The following is a 22,719-nucleotide window of genomic DNA, read 5'->3' on the forward strand; positions in this document are numbered from 1 at the left end:
CACACCCACACCTGAGGCACGATCTTTAAACACTCTTTTATTTCCGCACCAGCTCCCCTTGTGCAGTGTACAGACCCTGCACCAAGGTTAGGACTCATGCCTATTTTTATTAGAGCAGTCCTAGAACTGGCACACAGCTGGCTAGGATTCATAATGTTTAAAAACGATGTACCCTCTGAACCACATGTTTAAACTGTCTGCCCCATACAGAGCACTATGTATAATGTTTTTCTACAGCTTACATTCTCGTTTGTTTGCTATCCCAGGAAGACTTGTATCACTATACTCCTAAGACCCTGCATGAAAAATTGATATACTTTCTCTTCTATTCTTACCTTCAATCCTCTGCACACCTTCTATTTTGAACATAGCCGCATCCGTGTCAAGCTTGCTTGCCTTCATTTTCAGCTGCAATTGACTTATACCCAATTTCATAGATCAGAATCCCTCTTCTTCAAAACCCTATCCCTTTAATCTAACATTACCTAATCTCCACCAGCCTAATTGTCTCACTAACCATTCACCTGATTCCACATAGCCCCCACTAGTGTTCACACTTACCTGGTAATAATATATTGCAAAGTAAATGAAATTAAAGCATGCAGTTGTTCCTTAGAGCACATGACTTATCACAATAACAAACGTTAATCACTAACCTTTGTTTACCAGAGTAGCATGCTACCCACGGTAAAGCATTTGAACGCCTCATCAGCACTATATAAATACAATTACAATATGGGGAGGACCTGTTTGACAATCTGCATAGGCTCACACATTGCCAATTAAAGCTATACTCGCTGTTTTTCCACTTCTCCGAGCACGCTTTGTCAGGTGAGAGCCTTGTATGCGAATGAATAGGACCACTATTTATTGCACAAGGCAGCATGCAGGAAAGTTGGTGGTTGCGACTTCTTAAACGCAATAGTCCTGTTTATGTAATAGAAAAGCTCTCTACACGTGAGGCCTATGTAATGTGGTCTGAAGATGTTCTATGATCAAGGAAAAAAACAGCAATTCTGCATTTGAATGCATAAAAAAAACAAAAAAAAAAAAAACAGGCCAGTGCAATAATTTGTATGTGTAACTCAAGAGCCTAAATCCATTCTACCCAACACCCCCCTTCAAAATTTAAAAGTGTCCCAGTCATCCCTTGCCAGTCGTCTGGTACCAAAAATCTTAAAGACAACAGGAGAAACCTAGCCAGCTGGATCGGCTTTGTTCCCCTGTCCGTAGACAGACTATGAAGAGACAGAACAGTAAAAACCATTCCGTCTCCGGTTAGCATTGTAGTAAATAGCATCTAATGTTAGGCCAAAGTACCCCAATCGTTGTATGGATAGAGCCTAACTTACACTAATGACACTTGCAGCCTTACCTTCATCACGGACGGTATCAGCACCTTCTGGTTTTTCTTCCACTACATAATTTTAACTGGTCTCTCAAAACCAGTACCATCAATATACTATACACAAGAAGCCCTCACAGCTAGACTGTTGCATATCACTGTCACCAACAGACTGTATCATTTCATGGAATGCACCTTAACTGCACCTTAGGGTACAGTTCGAGTTGTATCAATTGGATAACGAGAGGACAGAGAGCATGAGCAAGTCATGAAAGTTCTGTGGAACCATAGTTCTGGAATGAAACACTTGTGGTCAGGAAGAATTCTACTGGAACGTATTTTATACTGACATAAAATTCCATCTGAGCATATCTAAAAAGGATTGTATTGTTAATTATGCTGCTATATATATATTGAGGAATGAATTGGGAATTAATGGGGGGGTGGAGGGGGGGGGGGGAAGACTACTCATGTACACTGATAGATGGACAACTTGTCATTGCCTGGAAACCCTAACGTTCCGAAAAACTAGATATTTGAGGCAGCCAAATATTTGATAGACAACCAGCACCTGATAATGTTGAATGAGATGTGATGTATGTGTAAACTGAAGTGTACTGTTTTCGTAGGTTCCATTCCAAAAAGGATAAATAGATATCCAAATAACCCACTCTATTGCCATCCATGAAGGTTGCGGTCCAGCAGCACTCTACCGCCAACAAATTTCTCCTCCGGGACTCCCTCCCAGGCCTATGTACCCCAACCATCTCCCAAATCATAGCCTGTTGCAACGTAGGGATTCACGTCTGCCAAGTGTTCTATCCGGTTTAAGAGCCGTTTTCATGGTATGTTCTAGTGGAAAGGATTGAGGATTTATATGGGTTTCCAGTTATTCTGTTAGGGTCCTGTGTAGTGGGTGGCAGTGTCTGAACTCTTAATAAAACAATTTCTCTTCTTTAGTGCAGGTCACATCTTTTCAAATGGCAGTGAGAATGGGATAGATAATAATCTTCAGCCCTTCCCACCGAGGATGAAACAAATCTCAATTTCTGGCTGCTCAGATTTGTGGGCCCTCAAATGGGTGGTCTACTAGCTTCAGTGGGACTGTCCAGATCTTCAAGGATCCTGCTGTAGAAGCATCCTAAAGGGAAAGAGGGGGGGCGGAGCAGACCCTGCTCTAGCAACAAACCCTAGGGAAAGGGATGCAATTCTAACAAACTCAAGCTGCCTAGGCTGCAGTAAGTTCTATCCAAATGTTTGCCAAGCACAGGCGTTTCCAGATAGTCGATGTACATAGATAGCTATTGTACATCTTGAAAGAAGACAGTTACTTACACCCAGAATGAAACCAGAACACACCTCCAAATTCTCTGGTGTTTATTTTCAACAGAATTGATGGCCAAGCCAGTTCACACATCAGCCAAGGAAGACCATAGATATATGATGCACTAGTCTACAGTCCCATCCGTCCAGCCATCAGCAAGGTAAGGGTTCCTTCAAACGTGGCAGGCATGTTCGTTGTGCACTTTCAATGTGCTGGAACATCTTAACCTGGTGATGCCAGAATAACAGTTCAGAGTTCATATGCAGGCTTCAGAAAAACCTTGAAGCCAAGGCATCACGCTTTCTGGAACACCTGCTTGCACACTTGATCCTCGCAGCGCAGTTCCTGCATGGTTAATGAAAAACAAAATTACAGTAAGAGGATGGATAACAAAATTGAAGTGTACACACCAAGCATTTTACTGCCGGTTGACTTGACCAGACTGAAGCCCTGTGGACTTCTGAGATCTGCCACTTTCAGCTAGAGTTGCCCCTCACCACAGTGAAGAGCCACCCGACAGCTAGAAATGCTTCTCGCTACAGATATGCTTGAATAATTCTTTCGCAGAGCTGACCATACCCATAAGCTGTCCCAGTACTTTACAGAAGGAACAATATTAGAATAGAAACATTCATTGTTCTGAAGGGTAATATTATTTGACATTTAAAAGTGCAGCTATAGAGGTTTCATCAAGACTTCAGAGAAATGTCCACTTTAATAAATTCAGGAAGGCAAAAATGCATTCTGAACATGGCAACACAATTTAGCATGGGAAGGCTTATTTTTCTTATTTCTGCCGAAATAAAGTTCCAGAACTGCAAAGGGCTTCCTGTGCAGGGTTCCAAAAATAGTATTTGAGGATCACCCTGTCCAGGGGAAGAGTTACTACTGTCCCAACCGAGGCATCGAACTGCATTAAAGTTATTGATTTAAGACTGCTTTGTAATACTTATGGCAGCATATGCTTCCAAAGAATTCACTCACCAAGAGTCGTAAGCCAATTTCCTCCTTTAATGTATAATCTTACAATATATGTACCCACATAATATTTAGTCACCATAACTAAAATATGTATTCTCTATATTCAGCTGTTTAACTAGCAGTCAAGACCAAATTATGCAACCATTACTGCAAAATACTTTACGATTAAAAATTTAATTAAGTACATTGTAGGGAAGCAGCCATAGTGTCCTAATAGAATCACAATGCATGCAACAAAACATTCAGAACCAACGACATATACTAAATATAAAGCGTCCTTGTATTTCTCCCAAAGCTGTGGCATGCGACACAGGCGGGGGTAGGGGACTGGTATCAGATACAGTAGTACAGGCATAGGGAGGGAGGGGGGAAAATTGTACACTTTCCCAAGAGACCTGTTCGAAAAATCCGAAATCCCTTAAAAAATTATCCATTTGTCCCACTTGGTGCTAAGTAAAGAGGTAAAACACATTATAGCAGCAGTCATCTCAGAGATAATCGCCTCCAATTATTCCAGGCTTCTTGCTAGATCAGACTCTAGCAAGGCTGTATATACACACACAACTTTGATTGCACAGGACTCTGAACATAGCAGGATTCAGTTTATTGCAAATATTTGAACAACCGCAGGCGGTGTGTATGTGGAGACTCCTTTTATAAGTGTTGCAGCAAGATTTGGGACCACAGTAAGGCTCTAAATATGCAAGTACTTTTATTATTCTGAAGTTCAAGATACAAGACTGCCGTCTTTCGTACTTAAGTTTCACATGAATGGTCATGTGAATTGCCCAGGCAAGTTTGTGAGCATTAACTGGATTTCATAAAATGTTACTGAAAATATATATATTTTTTTTTAAATGCAGCCAGTGGTCACCAACTGAGGATCAAGGAGAGCCCGGCTAGTCCGACCGTCTTCACATGAAGATGTTCTGTAATTCCTGGGCAGATCACCATCACAGTGCCATGAATCCCTGGTTGGCCTTAAATGATTGTAAACTAACTGCTATTTCAATCAGTGAAGATAATCATTTTACAATTCGATGACCTTTGCAGTCGTGTGTGGGGTTAATATTATGGGCTATCTAGGCATACAAGTTTAGCCACAACACGCAAAGGTTTTTCAATATTCAAACAGTCTCGCATAAAGGAGTTGGAAGTAGGTGCAAGTGGTCATTCCTGGGCAAGATTGCCTAGCTAGTTGAGAATACTCTTGTAAACTTGTGGGTATGCACAAATCTCTCCGTCTTCCCACCCAAAAACTAGTCAAAAATGTTTTACTCCCAGGTGAAGGAGTTTCTTTCCAGGCTTTATTAGCAGACAATTTGCGTGTTCCAACATGCGGACAGGTGGTCTTTAACGTGAAAGCAATGTACTTGGCGCTGGTCAGAAATAAAGGGCAAATCAATATTCTTCAGCATAAAAAAAAAGAATCTTAATTAGGGCTCCTGGTTTTATGGTATTAATTTTTCTGCCATTTCAGTCTGTATTTATCCATATTTATTTTTTGCAAATTTTGTCTTTATTTACCCATATTTATTTTGAGTTTTGTGGAAAACGTAAGCTAAAATTAGCATATTTCCACATTTCTTTAACCCAGTGGTTCCCAAACTTTGACCAGTGGCTTCCTTGACCAAATTGGAAGTTGACCGTGGCTCCCCACCATTTTTTTACTGGTGAGTCAGGCAGCACACTATGCTAAGCCAGATTTTTAGCTTAAGTGTTTTAAGCCAGGCCCTTTATTACATCGGCCACCCCCTTTGAGACCCCCCCCCCCCAGTTTTTCATCCCACCTAAGCCCTGCATTTACATAAATGTAGGAGTACTTCACCCGTCATACTACTAGCTGCATACGTTTGTGTTTTAAAAAGCGCCGCTGGAATAATGTGATTATGCTGAAGCTGCTTTTTTTGCAAACTTAAGGATGAGCTGCATAATTCTATGTCAGGACCGGAGGCTTCAGATTATGCTATATCTTCCTTCGCTTTATTAACATAAAACTCTACAGCAGCTTAGGAAAAAATATTCGAACAGTGAAAGAAAATGCTTTAAGTCCCAAAGCATTTGAAGGAACGTTATAACAGTCCAAAACCACAACTCCCAAGAGTCTCTTGTATACTACTAGTCCATAGTCCTTCCACCATGTCCATCATAGCTAGATAGCCAGTCCTCTCTTCCTCTTCCTTCGCTGCTCCCGCAGCCAGATAAGTGCTTTTCACGTTTTCCTTTTTGTGTGTGAGATTTACTGTGTATATCGTGTATACGATTTGTTGGGGGCTCGTCGCATGGTTGGCATTTCTTCATTGCAGAGTCGCCGGTCGCGGGAACGTTCTGTTCGTTCCTACGCGATCTTTTCTTTCCCCGATTGTGTGCGGTGACTGATAAAGCCGCCAGGGGGCGCCCGCGCGCCTCGCCGACTCCTCAGCGCGTCTCTTCAGTTACGGGAGCCAAGCTGAGGAGCCTGCCTGCGTCGGAGCCTGCCCTCGCTTGCCCCTGTGACGCCTGGTTTACCGGCTCGGTATTCCTGCCTTCTGACGCCCCGCTGGGGTCTGTATTGCGGCTTAGACCGCGGAAACGCCTTCGGGCGCCTTTTGTGCACCTCATTTTCTTCGTGTGGCGTAGCGCGCTTGAGGGGTAGCAAGACTCGGTCCCGGTGAGGAGAGTCCGCGCGCTGGGGGGTTGGTGCAGCCCTACCTAACACACCGGTTGGCCCACAAAGTGATTGCAGTCAGTTTTGTCTGCCCAAAATCGAATTAACTTTCGTCTAACACCCTCTTGGGTGCATTTAGTGCCGGGTTGCTCCTGGTTTGGGGGGTGTTTCCCTTAATCTCTGTCTAGTGGATTGTTTCCCCTATTTCTGTGAGTTGTGATGGCCCAAGACGGAGAGTATGAGGAGGAGCCCTATTCATACCTCCAGGATGATGAATTTTACCAGGCGGTGGATAACTCCATATACCGCTTTGTGACGGAGGTGGTGGGGCCCATGGAGGACCGCCTCTCCGCAGGCATCGTTGAAGAATGCGCAAAGTTGGCATCCGCGCATTTGGGGGCGCCTACTGACCCCCCCCAGGAACATCGGGCGAGAAGCCGCCGGCACCGAAAAAACCCTGCAGGGAGGAAACCCCTTCAGGGTCGCAGGGGGTAGACAGAGGCGCCTTTGAGCGTCTCCGTGACGCCTTTTTGGCAAAGGCAACGGCTGCACGCCCTGCCCCCCTGTCGAATCCTGAGGCAGCGGGGGACGTTGGGACGGCTCCCGCATCACCAGTGTATGATTCCCCGGACACTGACGATGACGGGGAGTCGGTGCGCTCTTGGCGCCCCTCGAGCTCAACTGCAGAGCTCCCTCGGGATGAGTCGAGCAGGTTGGACCCGGACGAGATTGTCCATCCGTGGTCCGCAGCCTGGACACCGGGAGAGACTGTGGCGAGGTTTGTTGCGGGCCAACTGCGCAAACCGCTGGAAAAAGAAGCCAGAGGCTGTTTGCGAGGGGAATGCCCGAGGCAGACTTTGGACGGGAAGGCGGCTATGATCCGAGTTGGATGCGAAGATGGCCACCTTCCTGGCCAAATTCATGAAAGATCCCCGCAAGGGCATTGATCGATCCTGGCGGTCCTGTCAGGATAAATTACTGGATGCCGTAGGGCCTGCCACGAAAATCCTCGACATGGCGGAGGAGGCGAAAGCGAATGGCACGGTCATTTCCCCGGAGGTGCTATCGAACTGGGCACAACGAGTTATCGTGTTTCTGGGGAATGCCAATTGCGCCCTGTCCACCGAGCGCAGACGTTCGTTGCTGATTAAGCTAGACCCTAAACTGGGGGACCTGGCCTCTTCGCAGGCGGGCGCGGTAGCCCAGGGGGTCCTCTTCGGCGAGCCCTTTATCAGGGAGCTGGGCAAATTTGTGTCCACTTTTACATCGCTGGACAAAGCACAGTCCAGCATTAAACAAGTTTTTCACCAGCGTTTCTCTGGAGGGGCCGGTCGCGGCAGGGGCCGCACGACCGGCCGTGGCCAACAGGCCAATAATAGAGGGCAAGGCTCCGGCAGAGGCCAGTACCAGACCTCTGCAAACTTCAATAATTTCTATCCCACCAGAGGGCAACGTTTTGGCGGCAGAGGTTTCAGGAAGAATTCCGGACCCGGCAATACCTCCGGTAAGTGTACTTTGTTTGGATCAGGTTCCAATAGGAGGGAGGTTGGCAGCCTTTTACGGGGAGTGGGAATTGCTCACTGCCGACGCTTGGGTCTTGCAAACCGTCCGTGGGTTTCACATAGAGTTCTACGACCAGCCCACTCAGGAGGTTTTTCCACGTCAGATTGTGTTTTCAGAGTCAGACGCGCTTTTGATAGACGGAGAGGTCGCGGAGTTGCTTTGCAAAGGGGCCATCCGTCAATCAACGCGCCACCCCAATGGGTTTGTCAGCAATGTCTTCCTAGTGGACAAGACGGATGGGAGCAAGAGACCTGTGATCAACCTCAAGGAGTTCAACGGGTGGTTGATCTATCGACACTTCAAGATGGAGGGTATCCACCTCCTTCGAGACGTACTCCTCCCACGGGATTGGATGGTGAGGCTAGACCTCAAGGATGCTTATCTTGTCGTTCCTATCCACCCGCCTCGTCGCTTCCTCCAGTTCTTGTGGAAAGACAGAGTGTTCGAGTACACTGCACTGCCGTTCGGCCTTTCATCGGCCCCATGGTGCTTCACAAAGGTGTTGCATCCGGTGGTAGAGTACCTCAGGGGCCAAGGGGTGCGGATGTTGGTATACTTGGACGACATCTTCCTCATGGGTCAGTGTCCGGTGGTTTTGGCCGGGCAGCTGCAACAGGCCGTACACCTCCTTCAGAGTCTGGGGTTCGTTATCAACGGCTCCAAGTCGGTTTTGGTTCCCACTCAGAGACTTACCTTCCTGGGTTTCATTGTGGACTCGGTGGAGGCAGTACTGAGTCTTCCACCCCGGAAGATCGCGAAGATCAGACATTTGCTACGACAGACAATCACAAAGGATTGTACGTCCTTGCGGCATGTCGCCAAGGTGGTGGGACTTCTGTCGTCCTCCATCCAAGCGATCTTTCCGGGGCCCCTACACTACAAGGCGCTTCAACGCCTCAAAGCTCAGCACCTCCGGAGAGGAATGGGCTACGATCAGTTGGTTTCTCTCACGGAGGAGGTGAAGGAGGAAATGTCATGGTGGCTGTCTCACATGGAGGCGTGGAATGGGTGAGCGATCTTCGGGTCGGTCCCAGATCTGGTCATAGAATCCGATGCCAGCAGATCGGGTTGGGGCGCTCGGTGCGGGGATTTCTCCACCGGCGGCGCATGGTCTTCAGAAGAACAACGGTTGCATATCAACTGTTTGGAGCTCCTGGCGGGCTCCTTCGCGGTCCGTTGCTGGACCAAGGATTCAGTCAAAGCCTGTGTTTTACTCAAAATGGACAATGTTTCAGCGGTTCGTTATGTGAACCATCTAGGGGGTCCTCGGTCTCGCGCTCTGGCGAATTTGGCGAAGGACTTCTGGGATTACTGCCTATCGCGTCACATTGCTGTGACAGCGGAGTACCTGCCAGGCCAATCAGGTAGCGGATTGGCACTCCAGGTACCTCAGGGATGCCAGTCAGTGGAAACTGGATCCGGAAGTCTTCCATTGGCTTCAAAGCCTTTGGGGTCCCTTTTCGGTGGATCTGTTTGCGTCCCGTCTGGATCACCAACTGCCGCGGTTTTTCAGTTGGAGGCCGGACCCTCTCGCGGAGGCCACGGACGCCTTTCTGCAGGATTGGAGTCGGGAGAAACCGTTTGCGTTCCCCCCGTTCTCCATGGTGGTGCGGACAGCGGCCCAGGTACGCCGCTAAGCTGTGGAGCTGGTGCCAATTACACCGCTTTGGAGATCTCAAGTGTGGTTTCCGGTTCTTCTGGAACTTTCTTGGGATTTTCCAATCCTACTCCCCCTGTTTCCTCTCCTCCTGAGGAATCCAGATCAGGAACCGCATCCTCCCATCTTGCGGAGCTCGCTCCGTCTCATGGCGTGGAGGCTCTCAGGAGACGTTGGACGCTCCCGGGCCTTTCGGGATCAGCTGAGAACCTTCTCTCCAAAGCATGGGCCGATAGTACGACGAAGCGCTACAGATCCGCTTGGCTTAAGTGGATGCATTGGTGTCTTCGAAGGGATTTGGATCCCTTGGTCGCGGGCCTCGTTCCCATCCTGAATTTCCTGGCTGAACTAGCCGACAAAGGCCTTGCCTACAGAACGATTAATGCGATTCGATCAGCGATCTCTGCAGGTCATAACAAGATCGATAATTCTCCGGTGGGGGAACATCCTTTTGTTTGTCGACTTCTGCGAGCTATTCGTCTCGCGTTGCCTCCGGAACAGAGGTATTCCGTCCTTTGGGACATCAATTTGGTCCTGAATTTGTTCCTTTCATGGCCGGCCAACTCCTACCTGTCTCTGAAAGAGCTCTCGGCGAAGTTGGCCATGCTGTTGTGTTTGGTTTCTTGTAGGCGTGTGTCTGATGTACGCGCCCTGGACATTTCGGCGCGCATCTTCTCCCCGGAGGGGGTTACTTTTACTGTGGGCCGCCGCACAAAAACGGCGTCACGATCCATTACGTATCCGGCTTTTCTGGACACCCCTAAGTTGTGTGTTGTGCAATGCCTCAAAGCATATGAGGATTTAACCTTAGAATTGCGCCCCCCGGGCGAGCGTCAATTGTTGATTGCCTTGCGAAAGCCACCCAAAGCTGTTTCCTCCCCCACTATTGCTAGGTGGGTGCGTTGGGTCATGCAAGAAGCAGGCATCAATACAAAACTTTTTGGAGCACACTCTGCCAGAGGGGCCATGGGCTCTAAGGCGTTTGCTGTAGGTGCTCGCTTGGAGGATTTAATGCGAGATGCAGATTGGTCCTCAGACTCCACGTTTAAGAGGTTTTACTTTAAACCTGTGGTGGATTTAGCCCAGTTGGTGGTAAGTAAGCTTTGAACTAGCATAATCTGAAGCCTGCGGTCCGGACATAGAATCGAAATTTGCCTAGCTTATGTAACGGTAAGTTTCAATTCTATTAAGGACACGGAGGCGAGGATTATCCCACCCAGAACGCTCAGTGGTTTCTACCCACCCGTATGGCAGTAAGTAAAGCGTTTTCCTTTATGCTATTACGTTAAGTTGCTAAGGTTTGATTTTCCTCTGTCATATTGTTTGACTCCTGTGACTCCTCGCTTACGCTGTCCTTTTTTTCTGGCAGGCAACGAGGGTGCTAAACAGGATCAATGAGACGAATGCGTGATCTGCGCGAAGAAAGAGGAGGAAGAGGAAGAGAGGACTGGCTATCTAGCTATGATGGACATGGTGGAAGGACTATGGACTAGTAGTATACAAGAGACTCTTGGGAGTTGTGGTTTTGGACTGTTAAAGCATTTTCTTTCACTGTTCGAATATTTTTTCCTAAGCTGCTGTGGAGTTATGTTAATAAAGCGAAGGAAGATATAGCATAATCCTCGCCTCCGTGTCCTTAATAGAATTGAAACTTACCGTTACATAAGCTAGGCAAATTTCGATTCACCATCTGCTGCATAGTCTCCAGATGTTAACAAAAAAATTGTTTCTACTTCAAATGCCACTTCTACCTTGCTCCTTCAGTTTGCATTTTCCTGTAATTCCATTGATCCCCATCCTTCAGCCTGAAACCTTGGAATGCAACTTAACTACATGATGATAATCAGGTCGACTAACTCAGCTACTACAGCCATCAGATTCCAACCACTATAAGAAATATTGATTCCTACTTCTCGGATATTCCCAAATTATAGATCACTATGGAATTTAGTAAGTTGTCCTATCAGAACAATTACTAGGAGGACTCCAGCAGCACCTTACTAGTCCCCTTATAAAGGCATTCATTCTGATACAAGAATGCAGTATATGTTTCACATACACAAACCAAGGTTTTGGAAGAGACCCGATGCCTACTACAGGCTTCTCATCCTACAATTCAAAACTTTACATGGGAGGGCACAACCAGACATCTTTCAACTATGAAGTCATCCAACCAAACCCAACTCCTATTACTTTAATGCACAACTTGAAACTGGAGGAAAGGCTTCAATTTCGTCAGATCACAAGAAAATGACCAATTTATAAAAGTAACTAACAACCACCGAGTTCACCACTAACAGAGTAGCATGCTAACAACCATTAAGTGCTTCAATGCTTTTTCAAGGGTTTTGTTAGCGCAGCATAAATGTAATTACAATACAATACTCCCACACTACTGCTCTACACTAGACACTATTCTTCCAAGCAATAAGCTATTGGCTGTAAATAAGCCACACTATTTATCATTTAGGTTTTTGCCTTTTGAATTGCTTCAGCCCTTGCTATGAAATAACTTTCCTAGTCAGATCCGAGCTCCTACTCTACAGGATCTCAAGCACTTCCTCACAACCTCTCTTGAAAAGACAGTCTGATAACCCCGTCTGCTCATCCTCCCGAGATGGACTACCTTCACTCCTTCCACTACGCATGCAAATAAAATAACTTTGGAAAGTGTGTAACGCAATGTTGCTTTGCTTTATCCCCGGCACTCAGAGTGAACAAACATGAATGTATTTTACCATAACTCCTCATCTTTACATATCCTTTAACATTCGTGTTAGTAGGTTCAGTTCTTCTGATAGCAGCGCTTTACTGAGGCAGTGGAGAGAGTGAGAGAAATGATGTTCGATTTTTAGTTATGGCACACCTGTCAGGACTCAAGTGTCTTATTACTACAAGAGGCATAGTCTTTATTGAACTGCAAGACCTTGACACATGAATATTAAATGGGACAATATTAAATGGCTGCACTGGTTTACTTTTTAATAATAATACTTGCTGAGGTGCACTGAAGTCGCCATAAATAGAAATTATACCGTCACTGCAGACATAAAATGAAGACCTTATTGTATGTTAAGAAACTAACACTAGATGTTTTTAGCAGGCATGGGCGTAACGCAGGAGTGCGTGTTCTCGAAGTCAAGCGCCCGTGAATGACTGGCTATAACCTACAGCGATTGATTTACAGGCACAACGGAGGGCCCGATTGTGATGTGTGCTGAAGGTGGCATTTCTTTCAAACCCCCCAAATCCTGCGCGGCGCCCCTGGCTTCTCATCACGGCGCACACTTGGGGAACCACTGATTTAACCGATAAATATGCACTCATGCTTGAAGGTCTGCCAGGTTTCAGTGCTGTGAGCACCCGCAGAAGATAAATCAGTGTACTTAGTGAAATTTGCATTTTTTCATATATCAACCTTGTGCATATCTACTGCAGTTAAAGCCTCATTACTACAATTCCTTTCTTTTTAAACCCGCTTATCTATCAATCCACACATCTATTGATTGGCCTGGCAGTCATGGCAGACCGTATTTAGAATTACTCAAAAAGCAACCAAATTTCCGTTTTTATCCTCATTTAAAAATAAATACAGACAAGAAAATTGATATTTATTCTGTATTTAGCTGTAAAAACGGAACACAGGGAGCCATAATCTTAATACAGAAAGACGGTCAAAGATTAGTCACATTGAAGCAAAGCAAAATTGAACCATAAACGTTTTCAGCTGTAGCACCCCCCCAAAAAAAAATAGGAACGGTGTGCAATCTTGTGATAAACTGCCCAGCATAGAGTATTTGTCTACATTTTTGATGCAGAGGTTTTCACTTGGGTGGAGACAGCCTCATGCTGCTTTGTGTACACCTTTGCTAGTGCGAGTTTACTTTGTTTGAGGGGTGTCCGTCAGAAGAGGCAGCACGCCGACCTCCACTCAGTGAGAAGGATAGTTGGGGATAGGGAACGTTTCACCCACATCTAGGTGGAAGGAAGTTGCTTGAATTTGGCCTAGCACATCTGGAACTTGGAATCAGCAATTCCATTTGTCTGTCTTAATGTACAGCATTATATTAGTATTTCGAAAGAACACATATTTCGACACTTCACAGGGCATGGTAGGTCATTGGACATTCAACAGTATAAAATCTATTAATTCCAGACCTGTTAAAACGTTTATTTACCACAAATAAAGTAATTTAGACCTTTAGAGTTGAAAACATGGGTTTGTTAACCAACTTTCCTACATAACTTACCTTCGCCCACTTTCTGATCTCAGCCATGCATCGTGTTTTTTTGTCCTTCTAGGCACTTAAGCGGTTAGAGCATTAAGCTGTTTTTCAAAGATCCTGGTCTCAAAAAATCCCAGTGCTCCCAATTTCAGTGAAGTCTTAAGTTATGGTAGGGATTTTAAAAAGCCAAAATGTGGCAGCACTATTTATTAAAAGCCCTAGTACTTCACTGGATATGGTGTGTAATCTTTTCAAGAACTAAAACTTATCCATTAGGCTACAGATGGGAGGCTTTTTTCCCCACTATGCTACAATTCATCTTTTGGCTCCCCCTGTAATATATCCCCACCTTCCTGAAAAGTGTGCCCTTTATATGGCAGGATGACCTCCAAGCTCTAGTTAATGAAGATTCTTATGATTTTACCTATATGGCTTAACACTTCCTATCAGTACATCCAGGGCCGTTTCTGCCATTAGGCAGGACTAGGCGGCCGCCTAGGGCGGCAAAATGGTGAGGGCGGCTTTTTGTTGTGTAGCAAATCATGGCTATGGATGTGCAGTGCACTGTGCAAGCGCGCCGCACCTGCTGTTTGCTTGCTGTGACACCAACCTGATCATGTTGCGCAAATGCGCACTTTAGAGCCGAGCGGGGCACACCCTAGCTTAGTGGCGGCGGGGGCGGGTGGCGTGCACCCTAGATTAGTGGTGGCGTGTGGACTGGAGCGGGTCGGGACACACTAGTGTGGGTCCCCAGGGCCGTCAATCTTGTAGCGCTGAATAGCGCTACCAATGACGGCCCTGGGAAACAATTGTGGCCAATCCGTGAGCAGTGCTTCAGCCAGGGAGGGCAGCCCAGGACGGTGACGCACACGGCGCACAAGTGCAGTGCCACCGTGCTACCATCTCTCGGCGCGCGCGGGGGACGGACTTTGTCGGCTGGCCTGGCGGTGCTGCTCTAGTGCCCTGTGATGGCCGTGAATTAAATACCACAGTGCCACACAGTCTTTTTGTCCCGTCCGGACCGGTCCCTACTCCGTCTCCCGGCCCTCTTTTTTTACTGTCTCCACTCCGACCCTGGCACCACGAGCCTGCAATCAGCCACAGCCCTGCCGTGGTGGGTCGTGGGGACGTGACTTGAGTCTTGCACTGAGCAGTGCACCAGCCGCCCGGTGAGTCACGCAGTCAGCGAAGGCCGCTGGCTGTGAAAATAAATATATAAATATATCTTTCGGTCGGATATAATGGAATGGATCGGATGCATTGAATGCAATACATGTAGGTTGTTCACTCCTAAAAGCACCATTTCCTGGTATATATATTTCAAATATAATTATTAAATGTGCCAAAATGTCTCTCATATTGAAGCTGTGTATGCATCTTTTCTCACACTAATGGCTCTGTAATAAGTACACGAAGAGTAGATGGGGTTTGCAGAACATGTCTGGCTTGAGACATATTTCGACAAATCCCAAGCCAGGAATTCTTTTAGAAATGCTTAACATTACCAAGCCCGTTATTGTACATCATTTCAGGAAACGCACTGCCATAAAAGTCTTCGCGAGCGTGATTCGGAGGTGGCCAGGATAACCTGCACTTCTCAGAGTGAGCTCGCAGGTTTCCCATAGATACACGACGGGCCTTCTGCAGATTAAATAAACGGTTCCTTTCAAGGGAAACGTGGTAAAGGTATCTTAACTGAGTAGAAAGAATTTTCTGAGGGGGAAAAATAATTCTAATAGTATCCAATATGTCTGATGGTGGGATGACGTCTGGAAAACTTCTTTGGAGGCGTGCAACATTTTTATTACGCAAGTTTAGTCTTGGTTCATTCCCAAATTATTAGCCTACTAAATTCGCAGCGTCCCCCTTTTGCTACATCAATGCGATTGCATAGCTATTCCTCCAGTATTTACCCTTTGGTTCTGAAAGTGTATGTTACCTTTTCTTGCAAGTTAACTTTAACACACTTTTGATAACGGATCACGAAACTGCACAGATTGTGGCAATCTTTTTTGTTTCAAAACTCCCATTTTTAATGTGTAAACCTACGTGACCAATTCTGAACAAACATTGGGTAGGAACTGTAACAATTGCGACAGTTTTATAGAGGAAATATTTGCAACACGCCACAGATTTTTTCTTGATGCAATGCTCGGAGGTCAAATATTAAAGAAACATGAAAAGTATGTTTTTAAAAGAGAACATTGATCGGGGTCAGACTGGCTATATAGGGCAATCAGGCAGTGTCTGGTGGGCTGGCAGGACTGGTCAGTTTGTGGACCTGTTTTATGGCCTGCTGTGCATGATTTTTCAGTAGATTGCAGTAAGCTCAGATCTAAGTAGTCTTTGATACCGTGCAAAACACTTGTCTTTACAAGTTTAACACTGCTCCAATATCCAAACTTGGGACACTTTTTAAGGTATGTAATTAACTAATGGGGACCACTTTCATTTTGGAGGCCAGGCGGCTATCACAGCTCTTATATCATGAGATTGCAGCAAAAATTTGCCGCTGCACTATGGCACCAAAGGGACAAGTGGATTTTGTTACAGGACAAGTCGATTTATGAAGCAACCTGTCCCATGGACAAGTAGATATTTTATTACATTCCACACCCCTTCAAATATCATGAACAGTGCTTATTTACTTATTTCATGTTTAATGTGTTTTATTGTTTAATGTTTAATACAAGTTCTTTTATATCTAATGGATTTATTCTTCTAGCCTGGATGACGGGGGAGAGAGTGATGGTAGTAAAAGGGAGGGGGCGGCATTTTTCAATTCTCGCCTAGGGCGGCAAAACACCTAGAAACGGCCCTGAGTACATCTGGACAGATTTACACTGCCACCATGTACTATATTACAACAAGCATTTACAATGCAACGGTTTCGCCTTCGGAAAAGTTAGAGCTATTGGCATTGTAAATGACAAACTTTTTATTTATGTGTTGGTTTTGAAAACAGATAAATATATGGCATTGTCATTTACAATGCCAATAGCTTACTCTGTCGCAAATGCGAGACGTATTGCATTTGCACACACACACACCCACACAAGAGCCCCACACACACACAAGAGCCCCCCACACACACACGAGGCCCACACACACACCACACAAGAGCCCCCCCACACACCACACAAGAGCCCCCCCCACACACACACGCAAGAGCCCCCCCCACACACACACGCAAGAGCCCCCCCCACACACACGCAAGAGCCCCCCACACACACACACACACGCAAGAGCCCCCCACACACACGCAAGAGCCCCCCACACATGCAATAGACCCCCACACATGCAATAGACCCCCACACACGCAAAAGCCCCCACACACGCAAGAGCCCCCCACACACACGCAAGAGCCCCCCACACACACACAAGAGCCCCCCACACACACACAAGAGCCCCCCACACACACACAAGAGCCCCCCACACACACACAAGAGCCCCCCACACACACAAGAGCCCCCCACACACACAAGAGCCCCCCACACACACAAGAGCCCCCCACACACACAAGAGCCCCCCACACACACAAGAGCCCCCCACACACACAAGAGCCCCCCACACACACAAGAGCCCCCCACACACACAAGAGCCCCCCACACACAAGAGCCCCCCACACACACGCAAAGAGCTCCCCAAACACACGCACAGAGCCCTCCGCTCCATTTGCATCAGGTGTGAGGCTCCTGACTGCTGACAGCCAGGAGACTCCAACAAAAGGAGGCTTATGACCTGCTATAGGCATTGTAAATGACAATGCCATTTATTTATGTTTTAAAAACAAAAGCATAAATAAAAATAATGTCATGAGCAATGCCAATAGCTCTAACTTTAAGAATGCCGAGACCATTGCATTGTAAATGCTTGTTCCCTTTTGGCGGCATCTATGTAATTGGTACACAAGCTCCTCCCGCTGCCAGTATTAGAATAAACCCTGTGGATTGAATGGGCATGAAGTCTCATCTCTCCTTTCACCTACCTGACCTTGTGTGATTTGAATGTAGGGGCGCTGTATTGTACAACGCTTAAAACCCCAATATTCCTAATCTGGCGCTTTTCAAAACCACCAGACACAATGAACGCACCTGAACGCCTTGAAGTGAACCACTTTGCAGGATGAGCTATGAAGGAACTTGATCCCGTCACCGGGAGGAGGATGTATGGTCAGTCGGGATGCCCTATGGTCCAGGTTTGGCACGTTCCAGGAATGGAAGTCCATCACTACAGCGCTGTCATCAGGGACATTTTAAGGATTTTGGGGGCTCTGGGCCAAACGTATTTTTGGGGACCATGTTTGGAACATCTTGGATTTATGATCCAGTTTCAGGTAGTTCGTGCCCTCTTTGGCCAGATCACTGACAGTGCACAGGGGCACTCGTCCAAATTCAAAATGTGTGTTTATATGTAATATTCGGAGACAGTGAGGTGTATTTAGAATATCGTAACATAGCAGCAGCTCACACATAAGAGGGTGCAGTGGGTTCGGTTTCACATCTCAGGGGGTTCAGTGGTACTGATCCCCCTCGAGCTCCAGGGAATTGTGGGTCCCAGGCTTCCTTAAGTAGTCTTCAGGCTTATGGACCGATAGCATGAGGGAGTCTCCGAGACACAGAGGGTGAAAGCGAATGAGAGCAAAAGAGTGAGGAAGAGAGGTAGGGAGAGAGGGGGTACGGAGAGTGTGAGGGAAGAAGAGAGGAAGGGAGGGGGGCAGGGGAGAGAGGGAGGGGCGGAGGGAGAGATGGAGAGAGGGGGAGAGGGGGAGAGAGAGGGAGGGAGAGAGGGAGAGCGAGAGGGAGAGAGGGGGTACAGAGAGGGGGGTGCGGAGAGTGTGAGGGAGGAAGAGAGGAAGGGAGGCAGGGGGGAGAGAGGCAGGGAGAGAGGCAGGGAGAGAGGGAAGGGGGGAGGTAGAGGGAGAGATGGAGAGAGGGAGGGAGGGAGAGAGACGAGGGAGGGAGAGAGAGAGGGACGGGGGAGAGAGGGAGGGACGGGGGAGAGAGGAAGGCAGCGAGGGGGAGAGAGGGAGGCAGCGAGGGAGAGAGAGGGAGGGAGAGAGAGGGAGGGGGCGGGACAGAGAGGGAGGGAGAGAGGAAGGCAGGGAGGGAGAGAGGGATGGACGGAGGAAGGTAGAGAGACGAAGGGTGGTAGAGAGAGGGACGGACGGAGAGAGGGAGGGATGGAGAGAGGTAGTGAGGGAGTGAGGTGGGGTGGGAGGTGGAGAGGGAGGGAGGTGTTGAGAGAGGGGGACTGGAGAGAGGAATGGAAGAAAAGAGGGACGGAGGGAGGAAAGGAGGGAGGGGAGGGAGAGGGAGGGAGGAAGAAAGGGAGCGAGAGAGGAAAGGAGGGAGGGATGATGAGTAGGAGGGACAAAGAGAGTCAGGGAGGGAGAGAGGAAGGAGGGAGGGAGAGAGGGGGAGACGAAGGGAGGGAAGAAAAGAGTTAGGGAGGGAGAGGAAGGGATGGAGAGAGATTAAGAAAAAGAAAGAAGGAGAAATAGCAATGAAGTGAGAGGGGAGATAAAGTGAGAACGAAAAAAAGAACAAGAGCTAAAGAGAAAGGAGAAAAAGCAGAATGGAAAGGGGTGAGAGTAAGAGAGAGAGAGACACACATGTAGAGCAGGAGCGAGACAATGTGAGAGACCGAAAGAGAGGGAGCACGAGAGCGAGCGAGCAGGAAACAGGCAAAATAAGAGAGATGAAGAGCTAGAGAGGGAGAGAAGAGACGCAGAGAGAGGGGAGTAGACTGTGTACCTTGTGAGAGAGAGGGGCAAGTAGACGTCACCAACAGCAGAGCTGACGCTCCCCCCTGGGTCGGTAGGTACTCACACGGGTCAGCGTGAGAGGCACAGCCTTGCAAGCGCTATGTTACAGTCTAACTAACTACAAAACAAAGCGCTATGTTACAAAGTCCAACTAAATACAAAACAAAGCGCTATGTTACATGGTCTAACTAAATACAAAAGTAAGCGCTATGTTACACAATCTAATTAAATAGAAAACAAAGCGTTATGTTACACAGTCTAGCCAAATAAGAAACCAAGCGCTATGTTACAAAGTTCAACTACATACACAACAAAGCGCTATGTTACACACTCTAGCCAAAGTCAAAACAAATTGTTTAAGGAAAACGAATCTGACATTAAAATCACCCGTGAAAAAGAGAAAGGAATGCTAAGAAAGGGTCCGACCAGAAATGCAGTTTAAGCTAGACCCCCCACGAAGCACTGACATTTCACAATAGCACTGACTGTAAGAAAGGGAGCGAGAGAGGAAAGGAGGGAGGGATGATGAGTAGGAGGGACAAAGAGAGGCAGGGAGGGAGGCTGGGAGGGAGAGAGGAAGGAGGGAGGGAGAGAGAGGGGGAGACGAAGGGAGGGAAGAAAAGAGTTAGGGAGGGAGAGGAAGGGATGGAGAGAGTAAGAAAAAGAAAGAAGGAGAAATAGCAATGAAGTGAGAGGGGAGATAAAGTGAGAACGAAAAAAAGAAGAGCTAAAGAGAAAGGAGAAAAAGCAGAATGGAAAGGGGTGAGAGTAAGAGAGAGACACACATCTAGAGCAGGAGCGAGACAATGTGAAAGAGAGACCGAAAGAGAGGGAGCACGAGAGCGAGCGAGCAGGAAACAGGCAGAATAAGAGAGATGAAGAGCTAGAGAGGGAGAGAAGAGACGCAGAGAGAGGGGAGTAGACTGTGTACCTTGTGAGAGAGAGGGGCAAGTAGACGTCACCAACAGCAGAGCTGACGCTCCCCCCTGGGTCGGTAGGTACTCACACGGGTCAGCGTGAGAGGCACAGCCTTGCAAGCGCTATGTTACACAGTCTAACTAACTACAAAACAAAGCGCTATGTTACAAAGTCCAACTAAATACAAAACAAAGCGCTATGTTACATGGTCTAACTAAATACAAAAGTAAGCGCTATGTTACACAATCTAATTAAATAGAAAACAAAGCGCTATGTTACACAGTCTAGCCAAATAAGAAACAAAGCGCTATGTTACAAAGTTGGGATCTCTCTGGGGGCAGTGGATAAATAGAGCTTCGGATGGGGGCATCCTTTAGAAGGGTTTCTAGCACCGGGAAGGGGCGTGAGATAGAGCCTCGAATCGAGATGCGACATGACTGGGGGGTAAGACCTGGGCCATGGGTGAGGGGAATAATACTTAAAAGAAATCTCAGCCTGTGGAGGAGAAAAACTGTAAGAGTTGGGAGGGTAGAGGAAAGGGCGCATGGCAGAGCTTGTCACTTGAGGCCGTGGTATATGGTTCCAGAAAATCGGGGTTCACCGTAGAGATTTTTGCTTTCGGCAGAAAGGGTAAGACACGCCAGGCCTGGGGTGGCCAGAAACCCTTTCTGATGTTTCATAGTTCTAGAGGGAAAGGTGCTCTGGGAGGAGCAGGGAGTGCACGGACGCAGCCCCTGGTGGCTTGGTTCCCTCGCTGGCTCTGCTGGGGGAATGGGATATGTGCAGATGTGGGTATGAAAAGGTGGCATTGTCCACGCGGCCACGGAATATACGTGCAGTGGGATTTATTGAGCTGTGTTGTGACATCTCGGGTGTTACATAGTTGTGGAGGGGGGCGGATTGTGGTTCGGGGGAGGGTGCTGCCGAGTTCCTAGACTCGGGCTTGTGCTTTCTATTAGAAACTGCAGCTTTCCAAGGGTTCCAGGTCCGTATGCTGGTGTTTTTAGCAGTGCTCGTCATACAGGGGAAAGTGCCAATTCTGAAGCCCCACACACACTCATGCCCGATGTGCCTACCTTCACTTCCAGCAGTTACCCGAGTGGGGAAGCTTGTTTTCCATGAGCAGCGCAGACTTCCAGCGCTCGCCGTGGCTCCTCTTCTCGCGCTGGGCGGCGGCGGGTGGGGGGGGGGGGGCGGGCACTTCCGGCCGGCCGCGCTGGGATTGGCCGGCCGGCTGAAGAAACCCCCGGGCGGGACGGGATACCAATATATGTTTGTGAGGACAGGGGGGGGCGGGAGAGGACGAGGGGGGCGGGCGGGAGTTCCTAGACTCCATTCCAAACGCTGTAAGGAAAAGCGTACAGTGGAGCATGGTGTATGCCTAGCAAAAAAGAAATACAACATTATATGTAGGCAGCTAAAAATATATGGGTGGAAATGCATGAACACATCTGAAACAAGGGTAATTAGCACGCAAAGTAAGACCGAGAATGGTGGATCCCGGCAGATAAGTGTACATTGAGTGAATATAAATTAAAACGGACGGCGGGAGGGGGCGGGAGAGGACACAGGGGGCGTGAGGGGGGAGGGGGGCGGGAGAGAACACGAACGGCGGGAGGCGGCAGATAAGTGTACATTGAGTGAATATAAATTAAAACGGACGGCGGGAGGGGGCGGGAGAGGACACAGGGGGCGTGAGGGGGGAGGGGGGCGGGAGAGAACACGAACGGCGGGAGGCGGCAGATAAGTGTACATTGAGTGAATATAAATTAAAACGGACGGCGGGAGGGGGCGGGAGAGGACACAGGGGGCGTGAGGGGGGAGGGGGGCGGGAGAGAACACGAACGGCGGGAGGCGGCAGAAAAGTGTACATTGAGTGAATATAAATTAAAACGGACGGCGGGAGGGGGCGGGAGAGGACACAGGGGGCGTGAGGGGGGAGGGGGGCGGGAGAGAACACGAACGGCGGGAGGGAGGCGGGAAACGTGCCGGGGGAAAAGCATGCCCAGGACAGCAGCAAGCACGGCCCGGCCGGACCAGACACGGGGGCGTTCCCGGCGTCCCGTGACGTCGGCAAAAGCCAAAGAATGTCGGGAACGCCCCCGTGTCTGGTCCGGCATTGACGGACAGGCCCCTCGTCCAATGGCTAGGCTCCGTTTATGGAGCTAGCCAATCGGACGGGGGGGCGTCTTCCATAGTGCTTACTATACTCATTAGATTTCTCTGGAGGCGGAGCCTAATCGGCTCCGCTCACCAGCGAAACCTAAAAAGGGGGTGGTTTGTCCACCTAA

At 48.0% G+C, this 22,719-nt stretch overlaps 1 protein-coding gene across 1 annotated transcript in view; it reads right to left on the reverse strand.

Annotated features, from left to right (window-relative positions):
- Nucleotides 1-2,707: 2,707 nt before the first annotated feature.
- RBP7 (retinol binding protein 7) overlaps nucleotides 2,708-22,719 on the reverse strand; it is a 42,584-nt gene continuing 22,572 nt past the window's right edge. Inside the window, exon 4 of the mRNA XM_086921365.1 lies at nucleotides 2,708-3,014. Within this exon, the coding sequence (XP_086777491.1) occupies nucleotides 2,964-3,014 (51 nt within the window). The 3' untranslated portion in view covers nucleotides 2,708-2,963. The remainder of the gene's footprint in view (nucleotides 3,015-22,719) is intronic.

The sequence above is a fragment of the Lissotriton vulgaris genome, chromosome 5 (assembly GCF_964263255.1).
Source record: "Lissotriton vulgaris chromosome 5, aLisVul1.2, whole genome shotgun sequence".
Taxonomy (NCBI): Eukaryota; Metazoa; Chordata; class Amphibia; order Caudata; family Salamandridae; genus Lissotriton; species Lissotriton vulgaris.